At 33.5% G+C, this 26,255-nt stretch overlaps 4 protein-coding genes and 2 non-coding genes across 8 annotated transcripts; 3 read left to right on the forward strand and 3 right to left on the reverse strand.

Moving 5' to 3' along the window:
- Positions 1 to 1,201: 1,201 nt before the first annotated feature.
- LOC106713602 (ruvB-like 2) lies at positions 1,202 to 5,846 on the reverse strand. Its single transcript, XM_045681536.1, has 12 exons — positions 5,688 to 5,846; positions 5,368 to 5,554; positions 5,056 to 5,172; positions 4,861 to 4,942; positions 4,594 to 4,756; positions 4,021 to 4,117; positions 3,694 to 3,825; positions 3,334 to 3,446; positions 3,015 to 3,235; positions 2,188 to 2,326; positions 1,439 to 1,550; positions 1,202 to 1,314 (listed from the first exon to the last, which is right to left on the reverse strand). The coding sequence occupies exons 1-12, from the start codon at positions 5,691 to 5,693 to the stop codon at positions 1,283 to 1,285; spliced, it is 1,401 nt and encodes a 466-aa protein (XP_045537492.1). The 5' UTR covers positions 5,694 to 5,846; the 3' UTR covers positions 1,202 to 1,282.
- A 1,206-nt stretch (positions 5,847 to 7,052) lies between these two features.
- On the reverse strand, positions 7,053 to 11,574 carry LOC106713599 (trimeric intracellular cation channel type 1B.1). The gene is made up of 7 exons (XM_014506430.2): positions 11,321 to 11,574; positions 9,391 to 9,547; positions 9,025 to 9,197; positions 8,792 to 8,891; positions 8,402 to 8,522; positions 8,037 to 8,201; positions 7,053 to 7,456 (listed from the first exon to the last, which is right to left on the reverse strand). The coding sequence occupies exons 1-6, from the start codon at positions 11,439 to 11,441 to the stop codon at positions 8,046 to 8,048; spliced, it is 828 nt and encodes a 275-aa protein (XP_014361916.2). The 5' UTR covers positions 11,442 to 11,574; the 3' UTR covers positions 7,053 to 7,456; positions 8,037 to 8,045.
- Trnap-cgg lies at positions 10,603 to 10,674 on the forward strand. The gene has a single exon. It is a non-coding gene; the product is annotated as a tRNA-Pro (tRNA).
- Positions 11,575 to 11,790: 216 nt separating the features above from the next.
- Positions 11,791 to 11,863, forward strand: Trnav-cac. The gene has a single exon. It is a non-coding gene; the product is annotated as a tRNA-Val (tRNA).
- Positions 11,864 to 13,539: 1,676 nt separating this feature from the next.
- Positions 13,540 to 20,155, reverse strand: LOC106713576. Of its 3 annotated transcripts, none has more exons than XM_045681543.1 (9): positions 20,016 to 20,155; positions 17,504 to 17,609; positions 16,482 to 16,722; positions 15,976 to 16,127; positions 15,342 to 15,545; positions 15,114 to 15,251; positions 14,263 to 14,566; positions 13,999 to 14,040; positions 13,540 to 13,624 (listed from the first exon to the last, which is right to left on the reverse strand). In XM_045681543.1, the coding sequence occupies exons 3-9, from the start codon at positions 16,627 to 16,629 to the stop codon at positions 13,608 to 13,610; spliced, it is 1,005 nt and encodes a 334-aa protein (XP_045537499.1). In that variant the 5' UTR covers positions 16,630 to 16,722; positions 17,504 to 17,609; positions 20,016 to 20,155; the 3' UTR covers positions 13,540 to 13,607. The 3 variants fall into 3 exon arrangements, with proteins under 3 accessions (XP_045537499.1, XP_045537496.1, XP_045537498.1); XM_045681540.1 differs by having other exon boundaries at positions 14,257 to 14,566; XM_045681542.1 differs by lacking the exon at positions 17,504 to 17,609 and having other exon boundaries at positions 14,257 to 14,566.
- Positions 20,156 to 20,821: 666 nt separating this feature from the next.
- LOC106716538 lies at positions 20,822 to 25,737 on the forward strand. Its single transcript, XM_014510062.2, has 7 exons — positions 20,822 to 21,977; positions 22,311 to 22,687; positions 22,808 to 22,963; positions 23,425 to 23,556; positions 23,724 to 24,267; positions 24,702 to 24,877; positions 25,088 to 25,737. Exons 1-7 carry the CDS (start codon positions 20,898 to 20,900, stop codon positions 25,506 to 25,508), a joined length of 2,886 nt encoding a protein of 961 aa, XP_014365548.2. The 5' UTR covers positions 20,822 to 20,897; the 3' UTR covers positions 25,509 to 25,737.
- The last annotated feature ends 518 nt before the right edge of the window (positions 25,738 to 26,255 follow it).

A 26,255-nucleotide genomic window follows, 5' to 3' on the forward strand; every position in this document is an offset into this window, starting at 1 on the left:
TTGCAAACTCGCGGAATGCATCACACCGAAAGATATTAGCGAACTTGAACATGGTTAACTTAAATTAGTAGTGTTGCAATTTCATTATTTTTTGCAGCTAGAAAATTGACGTTAATTATTTATTGGTTGGATCATTTTTTGTTATATTTCAGTGACAAAAATAGAACCTTCGTGGACTTACAAAAATTGCTGAATTGGTTATTGGAGATTTTTGTAGTACTAGTAGAAGTAAGTTCGTTTCTATGTAAGTGACGTCCGACACAGCCTCGGGATGACAGTGACCTCGCTTGTGTGTCTTTTCTAAGCTTAGCGCTCTGACTGTAGTTACTGACTGAAATACCGCAAGACATCTTCGATACGGCGACGCTGTTGGCCGGCCATACGTATATCGACTGAAAATAATTTTCTTATTACCTAAATGTTTCTAAAAGTAAGTGTTTTGTAACTTGGAAAATATTAATTACAACCTAATTCATATTTTTCTGTAAATGTAAGAAATGATAAATAAATAAAACGTTTGGTTTAACACAATACGGTTATTTAAAATTTTTGTTCAACCTATGGAAGATGTTACACTAAGTTAGCTGCAAGAAGGTATCGTACCGGACCTTGATTGTTTGCAGTTATTATACGCAGAATCGCGGCTTCATCGGAAGTTACTATCGCATTACACGTTATCTGATTATTGATTGGGTTTTTATTAAACCAAAGTTATTCATGTACTCTAAAACGTATTCCGATGGTATTTTTTGAAGATGGCGACAAAAAATCAGGCTACAGAAAAGATAACTATGAGTACAAAACTTAATAGGGGAAGGCAAAATACAGGATATAAGCAAATAAGATTTCTATTCTTTTTTTATTTGTTGTCATATGAAAAAAATAATAGAGGTAAAAGTTTTATTCAATGAACTTAAGAAAACTTAGCTACGAACAGTAATTGAGTAAAAAATGTTCGTTCCGTTAGTCGTTTAATATGTTAGTGGGTGAAGTTTCTGTTAACGATGTTAACTCTTTTTTTAATTTTTGCTAAGAATCATGTATGTAGTTATATAGATCGAAAGACGTTCTTGTACTAAATGAGTTCTATTACTGTTTGCCTGCGGGAGAAACGTGCGAGTAAATATAATAAATCAATGAAACAATTTTGTTATAATGAGTTTTTATTACATGTAAATCTTAACCGAAGAACTTAAATTTAAAACAAAATCATCCTTCCTGGAAAATTAAAATATTCTCCGTCGTACTTCACACTTGACAGACTTTTTCATATGGCAACATTTTATTGTGACACTTCCATTTGCTGCGGCGCGTCTGAAACAGATACAAAATAAATCGAAATACGAATTGATAAAAAAAAATTAAGTTAACTATAGTACGTTATTTGATCTAGCAGGGGATTAAAATTAATTATTATTTTATAAAAAAATATACGCACCACCTGCTCCATCATCAAACATGAACTCATCCTGGTATTCCTTCAAGAACTGCTCCGATCTGTGCTCATCCAGGAACAACGAGTACACCTTCTTCACATCCTCCATGCTTACCTGGACATATAATTTTACAATAGTACATATTTTTTTCCAATTACCATATAAGAGGAACATCAAATTCCATACACGACCGTTATGATATATCATGTTTTCAGTTTGTGTAAAAATTTTGAGATAGAGTTCAACAGACGCCAGAAACTACATCAGTTGTACGAATTGGTCGACTTGCCCGGTGAAATACCACAACCACACAGTAGACAGGAGAGAAGTGGAAATAATTCCGCGTACAGTCTGATGTCTGTGGTGCCAGAGGCCTAATTTTAGTCCTCTCTCCCTTCCCACCCGTTTTCTTATAAGGAAAGGATGGGACGGGGAGATGAATTTGATGGAGGAGATGCATAGGAAGGTTAAATGTTCTCTTTTTGTGCGTCTCCTCCTTCGTCGATTGAGGGTAGGCAATGCATCTGAAATTGCGAATGTTTATGGGCAGCGGTCGTTTCGCCATTTCGGCAAATTCGTGTGGCCGTTTGCTAGTTTGCCACCTTGTAATATATATAAAAAATATTTTGTAAAATGAGGGTAGCTAGATGTTGTAAAATAAAATGATGTAAAAAAAGTATTTCAACCAATTTTTTTTAGCATAATGTGAAGTTTGTTTACGGTTAAGAATTTCTGTTGGAAGAAGCTATACCTCAGTGGCCTTCCTGCGCTTGGCAACGAGAGAAGCGGTGGTGATGAGCTGTATGGCGTATCGCAGCGAGGTCTCTGTGGCTACTCGCGTTAGCACTGTCAGCGCGTCCCCGGACATCTGACAGTCCTCTTCCTCACATCTGACATATACAATTAAAGATGAGTTAATCTCTCAAGGTAGATACAGAGGCCATAACGTGTCATTTAAGTCAGTGTTACGGCATACAGTACTCATGACAAAAATTGTATTTCTAAATGAGCTTATTGCTTATATCAAATACTATTTCCAAGAAAGAAAGAAAGATAGAGAGGGAGACAAAAATACTATATGCAACTATTCTTGAATACTTTGATAGACAATTGACACTATGTTACTAATATTATAAACTAGCTTTTACCCGCGACTCCGTCCGCGCGGAATAAAAAAAATGCCCACAAGATAAAAAAGTTCCTATGTCCGTCTCCTAGTTCTAAGCTACCTCCCCATCAATTTTCAGCTTAATCAGTTCGACCGATCTTGAGTTATACATAGTATAACTAACACGACTTTCTTTTATATATATATAAGAGATAGATGCTAATGGTTGAATGTATGGATGGATGTTTGTTCAAAGGTATCTCCAGAACAGCTCAATGTATCTTAATGAAATTTGTATAGTTGTAGTCTAGAACACATAGGATACTTATAAAGTTTATTTTTAATGTAGCGCCGATAGAGTCGCGGGCGACGGCTAGAAATAAATAAATAAAAAAATTATTTGATATTGCAAAAGTTGTTTGTGTTTAGTTAGAAAGTTTTGTAGATTTTTTTTGGTGTTAGAAAATAACCTGATATTAAGTATCTCCTTAAGTTCCTGTTGTGAGTACGGCGTGGTCGGCACTATGATCATCCTGTCCAACAGATCAAGTGGTATGCCGTGTGGGCTCTTGTAGTTTGTGCCTCTGATCCTGGTGATGCCGCGGTTAGTCGCCATCATCACAATAGGTGCAGTCTCCTGCTCTAATGCACGGTTCAGGAAAGAGAAGCACTCTATATCCAGCATGTGTGCCTGAAAAGGATGGTTATATTTATCTCTGTTGCTATATGTAACTTGATTTGATAGTGGAAAAATGGCTAGTCAATCTGATACTAATTTTAGGAACTTACTTCGTCAATAAATAGTACTCCAGGTATCATCTCCGCCTTGCCCTCTTCTCTCCACTCCGCCACCTTGCTGTTGATCTGCTCGCGGATCTCAGACTTGATCTCGCCCGTATCACCTGAGAAAAGTTGGCCTAGTCATTTTCCAACTTTTGAAATAACACCGTCAAATTTCACCTTACGACATTACGATTCTTAGTAACCGATCAAAATTAAGATCATGTACCGCGCAAGATCTGACATAAAATGGTTAGGGCTGCTCACAATATTCCGTCAGATTATATAACTTGAGAGTTGACTTATATAAATAGTCTATTGCATGTAATATTTATTATATTATTTATATGTTGTGCATTATTAACATACCAGAGAATAAAGCCAGGAATCCATGTGTTCTTGAATTAATGACATCAACCTCATGCAAGGTCACTGTGTGAACAACTTCTTTACGCTTCTGCAACTCTCCTTCTGGGCATTGAACAAAGCGAGCTTGGTGACCTGGAGACAAAAAAATACAAATAAACTAAAAGCAGGTGTTTTGCGACAAGATATTAGTGACACACCCTGACATTGGTAAGTAGTCACAGATATTGAAGACAAATGGCAATTAAAGTTTTCCCAGATGTTAGCTTTAGCTTTTTTAAATAAAACATAATGACACTAGCATTTAACATAGATATGAGACATATATACCTGTAGCATCATAATCTCTGGCACGAGCAAAGCTTCTGCCGAGCTTGTTTATCTTGCCGGTTGCTTTGTCTATGGTAATGACATCACCTGCTTGTACCTACAATGATGATAAAAGAAATAAAAAGAGATAATAAGAGCGTTGGCGGCTCTGGGGTTAAGCACTTGACTTGCAATCTGCAGGTCCTGGGTTCGAATCCCGCCATGTACCAATGTGTTTTTCGATTTTCGATTTACATATGTCCATTTATCCGAAGTTCTTACGGTGAAGGAAAACATCGTTTAGCAACCTGCACATATCTGAGAAGAAATTCAATGATATGTGTGAAGTAAACCAACCCGCACTTGGCCAGCATAGTTGACTATGGCCTAGTCACTCCTAACTTGGGGTAAGCTCCGAGCCCCTAAGTGTTTGCCAAGTGTGTGTGGTTTTTATAATTTGTGATATTGAGGTTTTCATATATATTGGCAGCTTAGAGTACTTGCACAGAACACAATGTAAGCACAGATGACCTTGAGCACAAATAGATTTAAATGGCCCCTACATAATTTCTTCATGTAAGTACATATTGTTACCTTTTCTTTAAGCAGTGAGTCAATCATTTTGGTGCCCATGTCATAGTTAGTCTCCATGTCAGTTGTCTTGAGGGTGAGCCGACCAACACGAGCGCCTCCTGTGCCCACAGCTCTTTCGATCACTACTTCCACCACTTCCCCCTCTATAATCTCTGATTCTTCTCTGGAAATAGAGTTATTGATTTTATATTGTGAGTTTAATTTTTTGTAAGAAATAAAAATAGTATTTTTTATTAGGAAAAGTAGTTGTAATGAGGGAAGTCATACTTGATTCTTATGCCAATTGATTTTCTAATAGCCTGTGTCAATGCCTCTGTTTTACTCATTTCTAGAGAATAAATTTCTGAACCTGTAAAAAAAATTTTTAGTTTTTAAAAATAAATATAAAGCCAAAACTGCTATTTATCACAACTTAATTGCCTGTTGGCATGTTTATTATTAAATTAGATGCAGAAAACTTACCAGCCATACTAGTAAATGGTGTGTCAGGACCTAAGGCCTGCGCAAGGCCCATTGCAATAGCTGTCTTACCAGTTCCAGGTTGACCGGCTAAGAGAACAGCTCGCCCTGCTATTTTGCCTACAAACGAAAGTAATTTCATAACTTAAGCCTTTTTTATGTAGCTTAACAATTGAATTTTAATTATTCTTACTCAAAAACAAGTGAAACAAATGTAAATTACACATATTGTCTCACTTTTATAATAAGTGTCTAAAACATAACCTATAAATTACTGGTTTCTATAGTAACCTTTTTTGTTTATTCAATAAATACCTTCTCGAATCATCTGCAAAATAACACCGGCGGCTTTCCTCGCCATCTTCTGGCCCACCATTCCTTGAGACACTGCTCTTGGTTCCAAGGAATCATCTAAACCGAGTCCTCTTATGTGAGAATGGGCGCCAATTCTTTCAATGCGAGTTATGGAACGCACTTCTTGTACTTGGGCTGCTGCAATCGACTGTAACAATAATTCATAATTTGGCTTAATCCATACAAATGGGGCTTTTAATTTAAAATCTTTACATGATTTTAAAAATAAGGGGTTAGGATAATATTTAAAAGCCTGATTGCTGATCATCATTTAAACTTACCGCCATGTTGACTTTTATTTTTGTAACCAGTAAATGATATCTCCAAAACAACTACACAGTTACTTATTTTTAATTTTATTAAAACTTTATTTCAACTTTGAATTGATCAAACACTGCGAACCGCGACCAAAAAACAAAAACACATTGTGACACAAGTGACACCTTGTTTCAAATATAAGGTATAATCTATGAATGACACAATGCAATGTTGCCATTTGTTAATTTAGGGATGTGCGTCAAAGAGTTAATAACCGATGGATCATGAATGAAGCCGGTTTTGTGATTCGCCTAGGCAAATTGCATGTCGAACTTTTTGACAAAAGTGTTTTATTAATCACTTCATACGAGTACGACACAATTTGAGCTCCGGAATTTTACACATCGAATATTCGTCCAGATTCCATCCCTCGAAAGCCTCCAAAAATTTAAACCTACGTTTATACTTCGTTATTGTAGTCCTAAAAGGGCTATGCGGTAATAAGCGAGCGAGTAATTCAGTAAAAATGATATAAGAGAATTATTATCCAGCAAAACGTGATCAATGTGATATATGACGTCAACCTCATCCAAGGTTACCGTGAATAACTTCACGATAATATAATTGTGTTTGTTATTCGAGTAAAATTGGGTATCCTTGTAACTAAATAAAAAGGGCTACACTCAATTACACCTTATCCGGTGTCAGCATCGACTGATTTCGAGCCCATCGGTGGTTCTTTAGGATGAGTCTGGTATTACTTCGCGGCAGTCGTGGCCCATCTATCACTGAGAGTCTCAAAAGTCAAGAATAGCCCCCGATGGGTTCAAAATTTGTGTCGACACCCGATGAAGTGTACTTGAGTGAAGCCGTTTTTATTTAGTTATAATAACGTCTCACGAAAGTTAAACCGTTTAATGGTATCAATGTGTTCGGATATTATTTTTATAGCTGAAATAAAACTTATTCTTTAATAAAAACAGTTTAATACTTCCTTTGTAATTATTTAAATCAATACTGTCATTTAAAAATTTATACATTCTCGTAAATTATTTAGGTATTAGTCACATTTAAATTTTACATTATTTAACGAAACTCATGTCTCTCACTGCTTGCACCCATGCAGATTGATCAGGAGTTTCATTATTACAGATAATAAATAAAAAATCATGTTTACGGTACTAGGATTATTAATGTTGGTATAAATTTATAACAGACTTTAATAATCCTAAGATATTGAAAAGGAAGTCGAAAATATCGTAATTCGGTCGAATATTAAAACTTAACTTAAAATTATAAATTCAATGCTCGAAATTATAAACACAATATTTAAATATACAATAAATAAATCTATTTTACCATATCAGAAAATTGTAAGCAATTTCAAATCATTTACGTCATTATAAGATATTGCATTTTATTATTTAATACTAATTTGGCGTTTTTTTAACACTGGCAAGCTGTGCTTTTGGCTTTAAAAAATAAACCTTTGGACAATCAGGAACTAAAAAACACACACAAAGTTAAAATCGTACGATATCCCTCGTATAACTTAAGTAACAATCATATGACTAGTCAAACTTAAAATTAATAAAATTTAACATTGGTCGTTGTGCCATTTTTTTAAATGTTTTAAATATTTTTTCAATTTTTTTAACACTTTTATATTTTCTTGTTCTGGTGCCGATCCAATACAATAACGTGGTATAACCAACGCAATTGTATTTGATCGTGCAGAAAAATAGTCGCGATCTGTATTGTCGGTGTCAATTGAAGGCGTATTTTCATCGATCTGCGAACAAAAAGAAAACAATAAGTATAGCCTGTCCTGGAATATAAAAAACCCTCGCCGTATTGCACAGAAACATGTAACTAATTGCATTGCGCACATATGGAAAGTATATATCCTCAAAGGAAACGCTTGAAGCGTGTCTAAGCTGAGTTTTTTATATTCTTTGTCAAGCTGTAAGGATAATTTGTTTTATTCAGCTTACATAGCTATTTTATGTTATATATAACCATCATCAACCTGCCCTTATCCCTATGGAGGGTCGACACAGTATGTACTACTCCTCCATACATCTCCATCAGCCGTCATATCTGAATTTACCCCCTTCTTACATTCGTTTATCTAATATATAAAGTTCTCGTGTCACGGGGTTCGAACTTGAACTCCTCCGAAACGGCTTGACCGATTCTTATGAAATTTTGTGAGCATATTCAGTAGGTCTGAGAATCGGCCAACATCTATTTTTCATTTTTTTTTAACTGCGCGCGGACGGAGTTGCGGGCGACAGCTAGTGTTATATATAACCGTTAATTGTTATCAAGGTCTTATAGACATAAGATCATAAATTATTGAAGCAACTTACTGATAACCACTAATTAGTTTTCTTAGTATCCTTTGTTTCCTCCTTGGGCTGTCCCTTGCCGAGCAGCTTGGCCAGCGAGTCCCAGATACCGCCCATAAACAGTGCGCAGAACAGATTCTCGAACGGCACGAACGGATCGTGTATGCCAAGCAGAATTGATGACAACTACAAGAAGATGAAGAATTAAAAAACCATAGACCCGACTGATTGTACACCTTTTACACCCAGGGTAAAAATAGGAGTCGAATAACAACTCTCTCGTCAAAATTGTTTCAATCGTTTAAGCGGAGGACAAAAAATTCAGTTTAACCTATGCTCTTTATCAAATGTAATTCTTTATGTATATTCAAAAGAAATATCTATACCTTAAAGTAGACGAAGAATATAACAATGCCAAAGTAGACGAGGGCGTGAGGCGCTGAGATCAGATCCGTCTTTTTGTCCAGGACGAAGATCACTGAAGCCACCAAAGACGCCTTCGTGTAGCTAAAGTTAAACAAATTAACAAAAATATTTAATGCATCAAGAAATACTTTTTTTTTGTGACGGACGAGTCACTGTTTGCCTTGAAAAGGCATTTACAGTTTCATCGGGCTTGAGGTGGCCGGGCGCAGATGGCGCTTAGCCTAAACCTCGTTTAAGAGTAACTAGACTCGAGGGCTCCCTCAGGTGCCTCGGCTCGGGCTGTTACTTTATTGTTATTACCGGATTGGGAGAAATAGTATTAAATTAAACATTATTAATATATCACTTACAAGCTAGGCTGCATAGTTTCCATAGCGGTGGGGGTCCACGCCCCGCGCACCAAGCGCTCGAACAGCTTGGTAAAGCCAGCTCCATTGCCCTTCAATGTTCCTGCAATTGATGACAAAATCGTAAATTATGTTTTGTTTAATATAAATGCCACTATAATTTATTGGTAATTAATTTTCGGGTCAGTAAATGTTTACCAAATACAGTATTTTTTAATATTAAATTTGTAACATACCGACAATAACCATAATGATGTACGCGTTGGGGTAAAGTTTGGCGGCGTGGCTGACACCGTCGTAAACTTTCTTCGCGCGGTAGATCTCCTTCATGGCGGACGCTGTTATCTTCACTGGCAAGAACTTCGCCACTTTATAGCCCACGTCGAACGGCGTGTAGAATACAAAATACCTTTAAATAATAAAAAAACATACTATATTTTTTTTTTCAAGATCTTCCACATATTATGTACCATAAATAAGATAGGTTTGTCTCCGCTATTTGCCTACTACCATAGCAAATTTTAGTTTAAGTAAAGTAGTAGATAAGTAAGAAATGTAAAATTTATATTTTTAAATGTTATATTTAGTGCACGAAAGTTTACCATGTGACTGTTCCAATGAGAAGTTGTGGAGTGTTCTTAAGTGGGGCAAGGATAGGCTCACCGAGCAGGCCATTGGCCACCATCCCACCCGCGAAAATCACCAGCATCGTCGATAGCCAGCAGGCCAAAGGATGCTTACGGGAAAACGCTTGAGCCCCTGCAACAATGTTATTTTATGTCGACACTAAAGAAAAGAAAGTTATAGTACTATTTTTTTTCTAACAAAGAAAGCTACAGTCTTTAAAATTTCTTCATATTGCATAAAACCGATTTCACTTGTTGGCGTAATAAATCAACAAATCTTGTCGATTTTGTTACAGAATATGACTTGAGACAGAACCGGCAAGGTTGTTCGAATGAATCTTGCGATCAGTCAAGTGTTGAAATGATTGATGTTTTTTGGGCAGCGAAATAAAAAAGATAGTCTTTCTTGAAACAGAAATCATTTTAGTATTAAAACATATGCATTATTCGCGCCACGCATCCTTCATTTCGCGCCCAGTGGCTACGTGCTATTCAACTTTGACATTGCGTGGTAGCGCTAGGCCAGGCCTACATATTACTTACGATTTAATTATCAGGTATCTGTTTTTCCCCAAAACACATACACATATTATCTTGAAACTCATCGTCTTATTTAATTTATCTACTTCTATCTAAACTAATATTATAAAGAGTAAAGATTGATAACTTGAGTGCTACTAAAAACCATCTATAACATTTCTCAATCTTTAACGGGTTTCTCAGAATAACTCAATAGTTATTGACTTTAAGAAATACAATTAAAAATCGCACGTTATTTGCGACGTTATTTTTTGGTTTTAATATTATAAGTTAATTAAATAAATAGGCTTCGTTATCGGGAGAGTTTCATGTTGATTTAAATTGCCTTCTACAATATATAAATCTGACAAATAGTTTAGAAGATATCACTTTCTCAAACAACATAAATCATCAGCTCGCAGGAAGGGCGCTTCTGTTTTTACAAGATAAAAAAAAAACGGGACATCAACGGGAAGGGTATTGATAAGACAGAAAAGAGATTAGACGTATATTCTTTGCCACCCGGCCAAAGCCGGATCGCTAGTATTATTTAATGTGGGAAAAGTTACTAATTTTAGTGGAAAATGTCAGCTACCTAAAAGATACAATTTGGATGATTTCATAAATCTTTTAAATAAATAATTGGTAAATTCGTACTATACGACAACCGGCTCGTTGGTCTAGGGGTATGATTCTCGCTTCGGGTGCGAGAGGTCCCGGGTTCAAATCCCGGACGAGCCCAAGATAAGATTATTTTTATTCCACCAATTAAAAATTACTAATTAACGGGTTATTTTTGTGCCTCTACAATCTGTGGATCGAGACACTCGCACGAGAATTTTTTTTCATCGTTTAGTGTTTTAAACAACTATTTTAGTTATGCGCCATCTATCCCCCATAAGGAAAATTTGCACAGAGATAATTTTCATACAGTTATATTTCGAGAAAGGTTCTTATCTTAAACCTAACCTCTCATGATTAAAAATTTTATCAAATTTATAAATACAATCTAGGTATACCTAAATTATCAGATAAATTTAAACCGATTATTTCTTTATTTCGATACAGTAAGCGGTAAAACAATTTAAATGGTAAATTATATATTACTACTTCTTATTTAAGTCATCTGTTTATTAAATTGTAACAAAAATTCAAATAATGGATTTTATGATATTATAAGTAATGCTATTGACCACCGAGATCCTAAACTATTACAGTATTTAAGACGCGGGGAACAAATCTATTTTTAAACTGAATCGGTGCTTTTATTTTTGTATAGCGCTGCCACAGTACAAATTTACTTTCACATAGTAGCTATTTATTATACCAGGATGCGGAAGTTAATTGTATCGGCGGGATAGTTTAAAATAAATAAATGTACACTTACCAGACCCTAAATCTTCTCTGACTGCTAAGGCGCACAGTAATGAATGTGCAACATCAAAATAAGGATACATTTTCAACTTTATGACCTGGTTGGCCAAATCTAAGAAGGCTTCGGGATCCATGGTGCTTGATTTTTCGCAATCACACTATTTCTAATTAATTTTGGTACAATTTAACACCGACAATAAAGCGACACGAAACAACCGTGTCCGCGACACTTCGCGGGCGTTGTAGCCGCGAGACTGGCGAGGTGAGTTGGCGGGGGACGAAGATAGCGAACGAAATATTAATTTAATGCCTGCTTTGCCTGTTTTCTGGTATTGTTTTAATTGCTGGAGCAAGCAGCACTTATTTTTATTTTAGGTTATGTATTAATTTGACATAATATCTTCATTTATAAAATCTGTCAATTATTTTTTTAATGTTTAGGTCCTTCTGTAATAAATTTTACATTTGCGACCCTGGCAGTAAGTTTCCGTAGTGTAGCGGTTATCACGTGTGCTTCACACGCACAAGGTCCCCGGTTCGATCCCGGGCGGAAACAGCGTTTATTTTTAATTTTGCATTATTTTAACTGTTAGCAAAACTAAAAACGTTATTATATGACATTTCTTACCTCAAAAGCTTAATGATTTTTATTTTTAATATATAATGGAGCTTTGTTATAAATTGTTACTTTTAAACCAATCAAAATTTATAACAATTTGTTTCTTGTAATAAATGAAAACAATAAACAACACATCAAATAAAAAATAAATTAATAAACGTTACGTTTTCAATTTGTTCACTTTTAATTTACCTCATTGTAATAGTGGTGTAATTTATCAAAAAGGAATTTTTGGTATATTTCCTATCGATATATTTCCATTATCTGGCAAACTTTTTACTTCCCTAGTCCTTAAATCGTACTGGTTATATATAACTAAAATAAAAGCCGTTGATATGTATATAATATATTTTGTATTTTGAATACACAACATGCTTCGTAAAACAAATTTATTAAACAATATTTATATCTAAATGAAACATATAATGTGGACATATTTAAGCATACATAAATAAGGACGACTTGCACATAATTTCTCTTCAGTCTTCGTTTATTCGAAACACAGCCAAATAACTTTGGGAAAAGATGCGAAATGTATAAATTTTAAATGTCTTAGCATTAAAAAAATTATACGCAAACATACAAAAAAATCACATTATATATAAGGCACATTGGATTCAGACCTTGGATGCTGTATGAACATAAAAAAAATAACTCTCGTTAGATTAATAACTCTAATGCCACTAAATAAAATAAAAATATAAGAGATTCCTTTAAATATTGTATTTTAAAACATTTTGTCGACTCGGAACTTCTCAGATAAAAATGTAAGGTGTGGGACTGCACCTCAAGGTCAGCCAACAAAAATATTGAAACGCTCTACACTTGACTTGGCTATTTATTCAAGAAAATGTATAACTATATAATCATATGGCTATTAAAATATTTTTATAATGCATTGAATTGATTTTAGGAACAAAAAAGTTCAGTGCTTTAAATGTTTTATAAAAAACTTAAAAATTAAACTTAAGCTTAAAAATAGGAACACCAAACTTTAATATAAATTTATATGTCTAAGATAGATTTACATTGATATAGCCTTTAAAAATAACCAATCTACTTAACTAATAATGAATATGAGATATGAGCCGATACTTAAAAATCTTAAAAAACAATGATCCTTATAACTATATAAAAACAGTTCAATGCGACGGTGAAATCTCACTGTTGCAATAAGAATGAGGGAGAAAACAATATTTTTACATATAAAAATGTTTGTGCAGTGGAAACGCACCGTAAAAATACAAAAGCACATTATTTGTACAGATGTTTAGGATGTACAAGAGAACAAACATAACATCGAATTTTGTAATAAACGATGCTTAATAGTCACAATTAAAATTCTTAAATATAATATTTTAAACTACGTCAGTTTATAATCCCACTGATCATTTTAAAAACTATTCGTGAACATAGTGGACAATTTGATATATAATGTCAAGCCAAATAAAATAAATAATGTCCATTTCATTTGTAAGCTTTAATCTGAAAAAATTTAGCATTTTTTTAAGAATAAATAATTCGAATTGCAGTCTTTTAAATTATCTGTTTCTTGTTCATTCATGTGGTCAATTTCTTAAGTTACTAAAAAATATTATATCAATTGCTGCCAAATCCCAATAATGTTTAGTAAAAAAACTCTTACTTATTAAAATGTAAAATGTGTTGTGCTTCAAGGATTTCAAGGGCTTTCGTTTTCTGTAAATAAAAATAAAATAATATTAAATCATAGATATATAACTCACAGATACCTAATCCGGAGCATAAAAAAAAGCCAAAAAAAATATCTTTATTGGGATGAATTTCGAAAATCGATTCTCAAACATCAAACTTGTATGAAACACTACATTTATACTCTATACTATAGTCTAAACGTTAATTAGAAATAAAATTAATAATTGATGTAGCAACATTTATGCGATTTTGGTGTTACTACGATATTAAAAAATTTTACATTTATTTTGTCAATTAAATCTTTTGTTAATTAAAAAGTTTTTTACACAAAAAGTGTTGCCTATTTTAAATAATGATTTTAATGACATTTTATAAAAAAATACCATAAAATAAAATACCTTTATCTGAGCTCGGTGTGGTGTACAATTTCTTACCGTTGGCTGGAACAAAACATTAGACAGTTAATAACTTTCCTTCTGATTGCATCACCATTTTGACATTTTATATTTGTGGTTAAGAAGTACTGATATATGTAATTTTGTTTACAAATATTTATTTTTTCAAAATATATTTAGGAATACATAAGAATTAGTTTGACTTTGTCTTAATTTACATTTCTATTGCAATTTAAAAGTTTGTAAAAAATAAGCACTTACCCATACCAGACTTAAGTGTCGTAAGCCCTTCTTTATTATTGTGCTCCAAGCTTCTTTCACTTTGAAGTAATCGAAAACTTTCATCCTTTACCGACATTTCCGATGGTACCAAATTATCTTCTTCACATTTGCCCTCCTCATTTGTCGCAGTATCTCTATGGTTCAACTTGTCTATGTTATTATCATTGTTTGACGTATTACTTTGACAGCTGTCATTTTGATGTTTGCTATTATTGGTAATGTCATTTTGCACTACTTCTTGCTCGAAATCCGCATCGTCTGTGGACTGGTCGCTTTTTGGATTTGTCAACTGTAATATATAAACATATTTACGTATTAAAACACTCACTGACATACTTTCTTACACAAAAAAAAGGTTTAGTTACTGTTTCATGAGACATATATACATTTTAGTGGGATTAAAGGTCGGAAATAAAACTTACTACTAAATAAAATCTTACTAATAGTATAAATGCGAAAGTTTACATGGATGGATGGATGGATGTTTGTTTGAAAGTATCTCCGGAACGGCTCAACGGATCTTGATGAAATTTGGCACAGATGTAGAACATAGTCTGGAAGAACACATAACACACAACAAGAACACACTAATAAAGTTTTTTTTAATCCCGCGCGGACGGAGTCGCGGGCGATCCTTAGTATTTTATAGGGTCGTTAAACAAAAGTCTATTTTCTAGCTAGCAGGAAAATTCAAGGCACAGACCATAAAAATGAATACGTAGACATATAAATGAAGACACTTTCCCAACATAGTGTATGTGTGTCAAAAATGTTTTCAGTAGAAAGTGGACAAAATTGTTTTTTTTTTTGTTTCGTTTATTAATTAATAAATTCACCGTGTAGTAGCTGGAGTCATCATCGGAGTCAGCCTGCAGGTCGACCATCATCTTCTCAATGAGCCTCTCCATAGTCGTCTCGCTGGTGGTGGTCACCAGGCTCGCTTCCTGTCCACCATCCTTGTTGCGTTTCACAACCTCGAAGAATACATATTTAGCTATACACCTTCATCTTATTTACACTTAAAATTAAGCAAAAAAAAAACCTAGTTCTTAAAATGGTTTTACCAGGACTTCATCATTGTTGCTGACTCGCGCTGTATTATTATTATCGTAGTTGTGACGCCGTCGGAAGCACATGGTGAACTCAAAGAGCGACTGCACGCTGCTGTACCAGGAGGTGGGCTGGGCGGCGCTGCGCGAGCGTATCGCTCTGCTGCCCTGGTACTTCAGGGTCCGCAGGTAGCGACGCTTGCCTTGGATATATGTCACCTGGTAAGACGTTCAACAGTGGTAGACGCCAGTAGCAATAACAGATGTTGCACGAATCGGCCGCCTAACCCGGTGAAATACCACAACCACACAGAAAATAGGCGTGAAGTGGAAACAATTACACGTTTCGTCCAATGAATGTGTGTGTCAGCCTAGCTTTAGTTCTCTTTCCACCTTTTTCTTATAAGAAAACGATGGGAAGGGAATTGGATTTGACGGAAGGGAGACGTAATAGGAAATATCATCTTTCTGCGCGTCTCCTCCATCGATTAAAGGTAGACTCGTTGTCTTGCTTGCTTGTTTGACACCATATGAAATAAAATTTGTAATAACCACAAATTATGTTAAATCTATCCATTATCTTAAAAAACAAAGGTCTAAGATATTATTAATTCAAAACTAAATATGTTGATATCCGAACATATCTTACCACATCGGCTGATCTCAAAGGCGGTTTGCCCAACACCAAATTGATGAGAGAGATTGACTCCCTAGTGACTCGGAGTGCAACAAGCAGCAACAGGAAGAACACCCAGGGTAGGGGACGAATCAATTCTGGCTGTGGACCTTCATCTTGATCCACTGAAATTAAACGTAATAACAAGCTTCAGTCGTTTATAATTTGGTTTCACGGATCCTAAAATATTTTCGTTGTCTTGAAGCGCCACATAGATTACCTTACCTAATCAGTAGAATGAAATAAATTGCAAAAAACAGAAAAGTCACTTAAAAATTACCTTTATAAAAAAGACGTGAAAAGTAAAATTAAACTATGTTTCAATCACATAAATCTCAATTTTATTTGTAATTAAAATCTGCTCTATTCTTCGGCTTGTCTGTATTCAACACATTCTCGTATGATTTTTTCGTATGAAAGTGAGACCGCCAAACGATTGGCTCTAAAGGTATTAAAGAAAAAAAGGAAAAAATACTTACAGGGTGGCGGTACTGCCCATCGCGCGGTCTTCTCTATAGTCCACAGCAGTCTGTCGGCCTGACGGAGCAGGCTTTGTCCGAGACGGTAGCTGGCTGCGTATTCAGCTACATTGTGTAGCATTTCCTGTATAAATCCTAACACCTCCATAGTTTCTATTCAGTTGTGGTAAAGCGTGAAAGCTGAGAAACGCGATCCTAAGTATTTCGAATGTTGACCATCACAGCAATCAATATCTTACAGCTGGAAAAAAAGAATATCATTTTAATATTAATTTTTTTAATGAAAATGGTTTATATTCGAAATGAAATCCTGTAAAAAAAGTAGCTGAATAAGGTAATCTAATATTACTGGCGTGTAAGAAAAAACTACAACAAATTTGTTAGTGTAATGATTTTTAAAGCACTTTGCGGCAAATTATTGCGAGCGTGTATACAACTCGTAAAATTGTTGCTGCTACCAATCACTATTTCCCACCCCTTAACAAAAAAATAATTTGGAAAGATAAACATTTTAAAAATTGTTTTTTTTTCGACATTACATAGAGATTCCATTTTATGTATAGATAACGAGTAACTACGAAAACTAAAAAAAAAATTAAGCTAGTATATAGGTTGTAAAACCCGTTTTATATTTAAAAATTATTAAACTAGCTTTTGCCCGCGACTCCGTTCGCGTTAAATAAAAAAAATGATTAGTAACATTCTTCCAGACTATATTTTACATCTAAGCCAAATTTCAGCGAGATCTATTTAGCAATTCTGGAGATACCTTCTAACAAACGAACACCCATCTATCCATCCACTTAAACATTCGCATTTATAATGTTAGTAAGAAGTAAGATAATAAAATTACTGTTCATAAATTATTTTGAATAAATTTAATATTACGGAGTTAGTACTTACTATAACTTAACAAACAAATACGATAACATACCAAAGTACAAAAAGTCAATTATGAACCTTCAGATATTGACTGACCACTTAAATTAAATAGTAATTGTGCAAAATTGAATGTTACTCACAATTCAAGTGCGTGTCCGACGAAGAAAAAAACAGAGAGTGCATCGTTATCATTTATTTTTATTCCAATAATTCATCAGGGTTACCACTTTAGAGTAATAAAAAAAACTAAAAGCAAACAAAAAAAAACGTAATAAGGCAGAATGACTTCACAATAAATAGTGCGTCTTTACTATTGCTATAAATAAGCCACATACATGCACTAATATCATAAGAAAATTAAAAAATAGTTTGGTTATTGCTTCATTATAAGATCTGAAATACTCACTATGATTCAATATCTTTGATAAATAAGATACTACAAGATACAGTAATATAATACGTAAAAACTCGTATATCGACTTGGTAGTGTGCTTTTAATGCGAGCAAACGGCACAATTGACGCGGCAAAGGGCACAAAGTACTCGCAGCCACTTACCGAATGAATGACTCTATTTGATAATAACAAGTTTATCGTTTACCTATCTTTTGTACACATTGTCGTGCGATTTACTTATTTGAGGAGCAAAGGTTGAACTTTAGTTTACTTAACTGTCATACAAGTATTAAATTCGATTTTTGAAATTTTAATACTCGATTTTACTGTCAAAATATTAAACTGGTTAAAACAATAGTTAACACATTAAATGCCACTGTTAACTCGATCTGTAGCATTCAACATGTTAATAAAATACGTCTTTTTCGTTTGTTTCGAGTACTACAAAAATAATTATTTGCCGTCTATACGTCGTTTTTCGTTTACAACAATCAATCCCATGAGGTACTACGACATTTGTGGTACTGTGAATTAGGGGGAAAAAAATCGGAACCTTACATTGTTGATTATTCAAACAACCCTAGTCAAAGCACTAATGAGTGCAGGAGACATAAATATGTCGTTTTGACTTCTTTATACCTCGTTGATAATATAAGTAGCAAGGGGCATAGGTCGTTGCAATCATACAGAGATATCACCAAAGGAACATAATATACTAAATATAATTAATAAACACCATTCAAATATACATTGCGATCCGCACCTCATCTGTTATTCAAATTTTATATAACAAAAAACTGTCGTCATTGAAATTAAAATATGACTTATGTTTTGAATAACCTTTATTTATGTAAATTGGCAAAGATTAGAAAATTAACATTTTCTCGTAACGGTTGTCCGTAACATTGAATCTTTTGAAAATATCATAAATTTTGAAATGAAATTATTTATGTACTTATTTTTAATTTTCATATTTATAGTCTGTTCTTTTGCCATTCGTAATTCTTTAGCTTTTAAATATTAAATTTGTCCCTGCAACACTGGAGATAAATTACCAGCTGTATACATAAAACTACATTATAATGCCCAGCAAACTGCCTTAACTTTACCGGGGTAGTTAAATAAATAAAAATATATATATATATATATATATATCTTTTAAAATAGACTGGTAAAAGAAATTACTACCAATGAAAATGTTTTTAAATTTCTTTATGCCAAAATATTTTTTTACTTCTACTAGAATAAACAATTCAATATCTTTCTTTTAAATTATAGTACAAAGTATTACAATTCAGATGATTTTTAAAAAAAGAAATACAACAATTTCTTGTATAATTCAAGGTCATGTTACATAAAATTATAAGGTTGTATGTAGAATAACAAAAATATTTGATCATTGCAAATATTACAAAAAACAATTATATGATTTACATATAATGTAAAAATGATGAGACCTATTAGTTTGTCATTTATCACACCTTGACCAAGTCAGAGGCCAAAGTTGTAGTGGAATTATATACAACATTGAAATTACACATTTTGCTGTAAGCAATATAATATTTTTCAATTATTACTCCAAGTTTTGGATGAAAATAATTTTGATTTTTGGAAAAAGTTAATTTTTACAAATTCTTAATACTAATCCATCCTACTGTAGTATTTTAGATGTGGTTAGAAAACAAACATTCAAAGTTCAAGAATAAACTATTTCAGCCATATCTCACTCAAAAAATAACAAACAGAAACCATGACTTTATATTTATTACATTTGCTTGGGGCCTTACAAAGGTTCAGGAAATAGAATGTAACCAATTTTTACAATTCTAAAGAGGGTTAGGCAGTTTTAAATTAGGGCAAAGCCATTAAAGTTGTTCTATATGAATGTTATTTAAACTGTACGTACAAAACATAAATTAATGTATGTTTTTTAAACAGGAAATTACTGGAAAAAATCTAATTCGAAATTATACTTATTTTTGTCTGGATTTTAAAACGATTATTACTAAATTTCAAAGTTTTCACAATGATTTTTTAATATAAAACGACAGTACGGTTCATTAAAAAATATTTTATTAATTATTATACACCGGCACATTTAGACACCGGCATATTAGTACCATGCGTTACACGTAGAGAAAATACAAATGGAAGAGGAATTTTCAATTTTTAATGAAAGCAAACGGTTGTTAATTATGGAAACAGCTAAACAATTTAATACGAAATAAATAATTGATTAAACAAGTTACAAATCTCACCTGTCCACTTGTTGCGTGAACTGCTTTCTCGAAAAATATCTTAATGCATGTGTTATGTAAATAAGCTAAATTTTAACTAGATCCAAATGAAATGAGATAAAAGCGCAGTTTAAGAAAAATTAATCGAATAAATGTATATATGCAAAATTGTAATTGGAAAGCAAATTACAGAAAATCGTCTTCACTCTTCATAAAGTGCAAAATCCAAAGATTAAGTAAATAAACATTTTTTTAGATGACATAGAATGTCAAACTTTTTCACAGAAAATACAAATTGAAGGTCCTTGAAAGTTAAAGTTAAAGTTAAAAAATTCCTATAAATTTAATTGAAACTCTAGAAATAAATGTATGTTGCACCTATGAGTAAACCAAAAAAAACCTTTTTCTCCATTCATACTTTAACTGGCAAGTTCCTTTCAACACCGATTTCTAAGTCCTCCCAATTATTTTAAGTATTGATTCTTGTTTCATGTAAGATAATAGGTACCTTTTTTAATTTTATCGTAGACTTCATTGAGCAAAGAGAGCAAATCTCAAGAGTTTTACTATTCATTTTTTTTTCAATGTGCAAATTAATTATCTGTATTTCTGGCTCACTCGCGCCAAACAGCGATAAGCGCCAATTCCACTTCGAAGTATTATCATATACAATTACATACTCTTTGCTCTTTAGCAATCCCAAGCATTTTTTTTATTTTAATTTTCTTTTAAAGGGGGAACATGGCAGTGGCATAATAGAAAAGGTCATTTTGTTAGAAATTAGTGCTATGATAAACATGTGTAATTTTAAAGAATTATAATTTAAGAATAGCTAAATTATTGTTAGTTTTTTGTTTGACATAAAAATAATTTTGGTATTTACAATTGTACAATGTAGTGGTAATGGAATCCTTAGAAGACTCTAATTGTCCCTCAGTGAGTGATGGTTTATCCTTATATGAACGATATATGCGAAGTTTCAACGTGGTAGACAAATTTGTGGAAGAAAACAATCATTTAGAGCAAGCCGAAGCTCGGTCATCAAGCACTTACGATTACGAAAATTCCAACAGTGGGGGTAACATTGACTTGTCAGCTGCTATTCAAGCTGATGTAGATAAACATTGTCTAGGACTAGAAGTGGATTGCAATTCCTTGCAACGCCTGAATGATATTGATAGTTTCGCAAACAAGCCGAATTTCGGTTCTGTAGGTGATCGTCCTAAAGCGGAATCGTCCTGTACTTCTTTGTCGGGGTCATTGGTCGAGACCTCATCCGCGACAGCAGAACTTTGTCTTTTGAATGAAAAATCGGACCTCGTTGAGACCGACGGTCGCATTTCTGAAGACTCCAAATCTGAGAGTTTTAAACACTCCGTGTTTATAACCTCCACGATGGAAAATAGTAACAATGCAGTAGATAGCGTGCCAATGTTTCGTGATATAAGACATACTGAAAGTATTTTTAAATTACCAATAAGTGAGCTTTCATTTAATGGTACAATTAAGCATGTTCAAAAGTTGAAGCCCATTGTGGATCCCTTGACAGCCCTGAGCACTGTCAATACTGGGTTGGTGGGTTTGTCAGATAATAATGGGGCAGATAATACAGAATGTCTAGCAAGCGTTAGTGCAAGTGATCAATCTGCAGATAAATGCAGTTACCAGCAAACCAGTGATGTAAGTGATGACAGGCATGTATGTTATGCTGAGAAAATTGATAAAACAGCTGAAAGTAGTCGAGATTCTCAGTATGAAGATGCCAATTATAAAAAAGATTGTGATGCTTTTGAAGAGGGAAGCAATGCTAAATGGAATTTAGAACAAAGCTACTCATCTATAGAGACATCCTTTGACAGTGGGGTTAGGTCACCTGATATATTCACTGATGACGAAGAAGAGCCTAGTCCAGCTCCTGAACCATTCTGGAATTTTATCAAAGATTTTGAAACTTATGACAAAAAGAAAGTTAGAAAGATTGAGGTAATTCTGTTACAAAATTTTACAGTTATTATCAAAACAAAATAGGTCAACTTGTGTGTTTTATTTATCTATATGTAGCTAGTAGTGGGTAACAAATTATTAATATCTGTAATTGTAGTATGTTTTTTATTTCTTAACACTTTACTAAATGAAGACTGAAAGATAACACACTTCACATTTTATACCAAAATTCTTATATTCTAATTTACATTGACCAAAAACTTAAACTTTTTAAATACATTTATATTATATAGTTTGTCCTGTATTACTGTAAAAAGATAATTTAACCTAAAATTATAAATAAAACATTTTAATATTATTTTACTGTTATAGGAGACACTTCAAGGAATTTTACCACCTCCATCAGTGACAACATTAAAAACAGATGTCACAGAAATGCTTAAAAAGTATTACTGCTTCCTTCCCGCCTTTAATGATGATAATAAAATTAACACTTTGGAAGTTAATTCAATGACACCAACCAAGAAGGTTTCTTTCGTCCACATTCCAACAACTTCTACTGAATCTGATGAAATACAAGAAAATTCTTCCAACATAAATTCAAGGAAATGTAATAATAGTAACATAGAGACTTCTGAATTAAATACAAGTGTTAATGACAAAAGCATTGAATTGAAAATGTGCATGGAAATTGAAGTAAAAGAGACACTATGGCCAGATGTTATGAAGTGTAGATATTTTGATGTATAGTAAGTTTTATATTTTTATTTATGTACATAATAATTCATATAAATTTACAAATCTTTATAACCTTAATATTTATCCTAAATGTTGTAAGCAAGGATTCAATATAATTATTGTTATTACAGTTACAATGTCTCAAGCTATAGAGAAAAGTATGAACTTTTACTTCAACGCTACATGGAGAGGTTTGTTGGAGGTGAAACTGATACCAGTGTCAATATTTATTCCGGTGGATTGCAGTCCCCTAGTAGTGCGAGCAAGCGGAAAGCACTAAGACTTAAGTATGTTATTTGAAACACAAAATTTTTTATTAAACTATAATTTTGTAGCATGTTTTGAAAACAGTTTTTTAATTTAATGAGTTAATGAACTGAACAGTTCAAGTCGTTAACTACAACTGTAAATTAAGTAGTTATTACTAAATCACTCATTTGCATTAAATTTTAACTGATAAATTATTTTGTGAACCAAATTGTCTTGTAATAATGCTTAAGTTAAATTCTTTATGTTGTAGAATGTAGATTGTATGTTAAAACTAGCTGTAGCTCGTGTCTTCGTGCGGAATTAAAAAAATAATTAGTAGCCCATGTGTTCTTCCGGACTATGTTGTACCACTATATCAAATGTCATCGAGATTCATGCAGCAGATCTGGATATACCTTCTAACAAAAATCCATCCATTCTTCTAAACATTCACATTTATAATATTACTAAGATAATTGTTATATTTTAAACTATACAGAATGGCCCAGTTGAAGTCACCAGGACGTAGGCTCTCGCACTTGGCTCGTCGCCGGCAGGCATTCTGTAGTGCTGCCACAATCAATGAGAAAGCCCAGGCTTCCTCAGCTAAGATGGTGCTCATCGATAAGAAGTAAGTATCTTAATCTCTCTATTTCTTTTATCTCATTTTCCATTTTCATATTACCTTGAAGTTAATCCAAAACAAAATTGACTCAATGAATATTAAAAATTCTATCTAACATATAAGTATAACATATTTTCATCAACATCACAATAACTAAACAAATATCTTTGAAGTTTCTTCCCACACAGGAAGCTGATAAATTCCGCCGAAAGGAAAACACGACGTACGCCGAATAAAAAGACACCGACTCGCAGGACACCAGGCAAAAAGACATCAGCGGCGACCCCAAAGACCAAAAGTGGAGGGTCCAGTAAGAAGAAAGCCATGAGAAGGCTATTAATGGATACGGAAAGCTTATCCCGTTCCCAGCCAACAAGAGAAACATTGAAGAGGGCTCTGTTTGTTAGTCCTGAGAATAGAAAAACTATACCAAACACAGCTAGCTCTTCTGTACCGCACCAAACAAATAGATTCAGACGCGTACTATTTAGCTCCCCGGACCGTGCTGAGACTAAAAGTATGGATGGTACCATCAGCGATCATTTCCTTAAGCGTAAGTGTGAAGATGAACTGGACAATGGTAGGAGTAAGATAGCTAAGAGCTTGTCGTTTGGTGGCGATTCCTTCAGCGCAACACAACCCGTCCCGTTCGATCGTAGAGTGTCCGAAATATTGACCACGAGGAATTCAACTGAATTGAACGAGATACATAAAAAGGTTTGTATTCAACTTTAATTTTAATAATATATTATTAACTCGTTCACACTCAAGGGAAATATTTTTCCCTTCTACAAAAATCGTTCTCGATCGTTCTATTATTATTTAATAAGATACTTTTTTTATTGAATGTCAAAATAAAACGTATGTCCAAAGCAGCAAATGTGTTTCTGAATGAATAAAAAAGAACTGTGCTAAGTTATTGTAGCTAAAATATTGTGTTGTATTGGCATATTTAGTCTTGGAAATCTTATAGTCCTGTAAGGGTTAAACTGCCATAATGGTACCTCAACTAAATTACTAACTGATGAAGCGTTACTAATTTTTTTTTTTTATATTAAGTTATTAAGAATTTTACTTAAGTTACTGTGAGTGTTGTGTTAGTACAAATTTTATAGTTATTAGGTATAATACATATTTTTGGTATGTTTTAGAAACTTTTATGGGCGGTGTCGGAGGCGTTGCGAGCGCGAGGCTGGCGTATGTCATCGCCCGGCTTCCGCGAAAAGGCGGCGGCGCTGGCGAGGCTCACGAAGCGTCTCCTCACGCTGCCGCCGCATGCAGCCAGGCTCGCTGCACCAGCACTCTCCACATCCGAGACCATGCTCAAGTGAGTCCCTTTAATTATAATATACTACACATATTATAACAGGGACTGGACTGATAAAACAATGCACAGCCCAAATTACTTAGGCTTAGACTTGAAATTTTGTAGTTATCTTGTTACTTGATTTTTAGAGTAAATTTCCTTAAATTAATTTTCATCTATAGATTTTTACGCTAGTTTAGAATCTTTTGGATAAAAAACATATGTTTACAGATTAGCGCGTCAATATGTGTACGCTATAATCCAGGGTCGGACTGTGGAAGAATGTTTCCAAGACGAACAGATAAAGTTAGCAAATGAATCAAATAAAATATCCGGATACATTTCACCTAAAGCATATCATCAGATGAAGACGAGACAGGTGTCGGCCTCTGCCACGCTTACTTCGCAAATCAAAGAGAATACTTGCACGAGCTTGTCTATGAGACAAGAACAGCCAAAGAGCTCCTCGAAGAATATTTTGCAAGACAAATTAGTTAATATAGATTCCAATTCGAATAGCAGCATCGGTATCAGCATGCTTGATAAAGTTGGCTTATATAAATCTAATTCGATGCCATCATTCGAAGACGCCGCTAAGATGAGAGCAAGAAGACAAATTAGTTTTGACAGTGTTGATTTTCCAAAGAGGTGATGCGTCTAATGTGATATAAAATATATTTAAGATGTTTTTTAAGTGTGTTTATAAAATTGAGTGTTGTCGACTATTAATGTGGTAGTATGAAAACATTGACTTATGTTTAGTTATATTAATTTATTTGAAGCCATTCATTTTGGACACTTCAACATTTTTTTTTCGCTCTAGTGTTTATTGCCACATTGACTTTGTGGCCATAGCCAAATATATGTACTATTCCTTCGCACCTAAAAATTTTAGTAAATATGTATTGAGGAAAATATACAAAGATAATTTAATTCCATTACAAATTAATATATGTTTCAATATGATGAAATTATTTCCCAAAGCTTTTGTCTGTAGTTTGGTCATTTTGTGTCTTTAAAGTTTGACAATATATTGTTAATAATTATTGATATTTATACAATATCTATTTATACAATATATATTACCACTCATTCTATATCATTTTATTGTGCTCTGCTGTGTTGATTATTTATGTCATAGATTAATAATACTTCCAAAACATTAAGTACAAACCACTTATTCTTTGACATTTTATAAAAAAAATTGATCCACAAATTGTGTTATTGTGGAAAAGAGCTTTCTGCATGGAATCTAACATATTTAGAATGTGTTACTATTATTTTACTTTTAATATACGTGGAAAATATTCACATATTCAAAGTTTTTGAAATATAATTATTCAGCTTTTTTTATCTGTAAGTTTTGACATGACTCAATGACGAAGTTAATTAATGTAAT

Source organism: Papilio machaon, chromosome 16 (genome assembly GCF_912999745.1).
Source record: "Papilio machaon chromosome 16, ilPapMach1.1, whole genome shotgun sequence".
Lineage (NCBI taxonomy): Eukaryota > Metazoa > Arthropoda > Insecta > Lepidoptera > Papilionidae > Papilio > Papilio machaon.

Bases quoted from the DNA above. Each gene is read 5' to 3' on its own strand.
- LOC106713602 (XM_045681536.1), bottom strand. The intron at 4,943-5,055 runs GTAAGTTTTCTG...TTTTTTTTACAG, and splicing joins ACCATTTACTAGTATGGCTG to GTTCAGAAATTTATTCTCTA. The intron at 3,826-4,020 runs GTATATATGTCT...TTTTGTCTCCAG, and splicing joins CAGAGATTATGATGCTACAG to GTCACCAAGCTCGCTTTGTT.
- LOC106713599 (XM_014506430.2), bottom strand. From the start codon at position 11,441: ATGGATCCCGAAGCCTTCTTAGATTTGGCCAACCAGGTCATAAAGTTG. The intron at 9,548-11,320 runs GTAAGTGTACAT...ACATTGTTGCAG, and splicing joins CAGAGAAGATTTAGGGTCTG to GGGCTCAAGCGTTTTCCCGT. The intron at 8,523-8,791 runs GTAAGTGATATA...GTTTAACTTTAG, and splicing joins GAAACTATGCAGCCTAGCTT to CTACACGAAGGCGTCTTTGG.
- LOC106713576 (XM_045681542.1), bottom strand. From the start codon at position 16,629: ATGGAGGTGTTAGGATTTATACAGGAAATGCTACACAATGTAGCTGAA. The intron at 15,546-15,975 runs GTAAGATATGTT...ACGTCTTACCAG, and splicing joins CTTTGAGATCAGCCGATGTG to GTGACATATATCCAAGGCAA. The intron at 15,252-15,341 runs GTAAAACCATTT...GTATTCTTCGAG, and splicing joins GCAACAATGATGAAGTCCTG to GTTGTGAAACGCAACAAGGA.
- LOC106716538 (XM_014510062.2), top strand. From the start codon at position 20,898: ATGGAATCCTTAGAAGACTCTAATTGTCCCTCAGTGAGTGATGGTTTA. The intron at 22,964-23,424 runs GTATGTTATTTG...TAAACTATACAG, and splicing joins CGGAAAGCACTAAGACTTAA to AATGGCCCAGTTGAAGTCAC. The intron at 24,878-25,087 runs GTGAGTCCCTTT...ATATGTTTACAG, and splicing joins ACATCCGAGACCATGCTCAA to ATTAGCGCGTCAATATGTGT.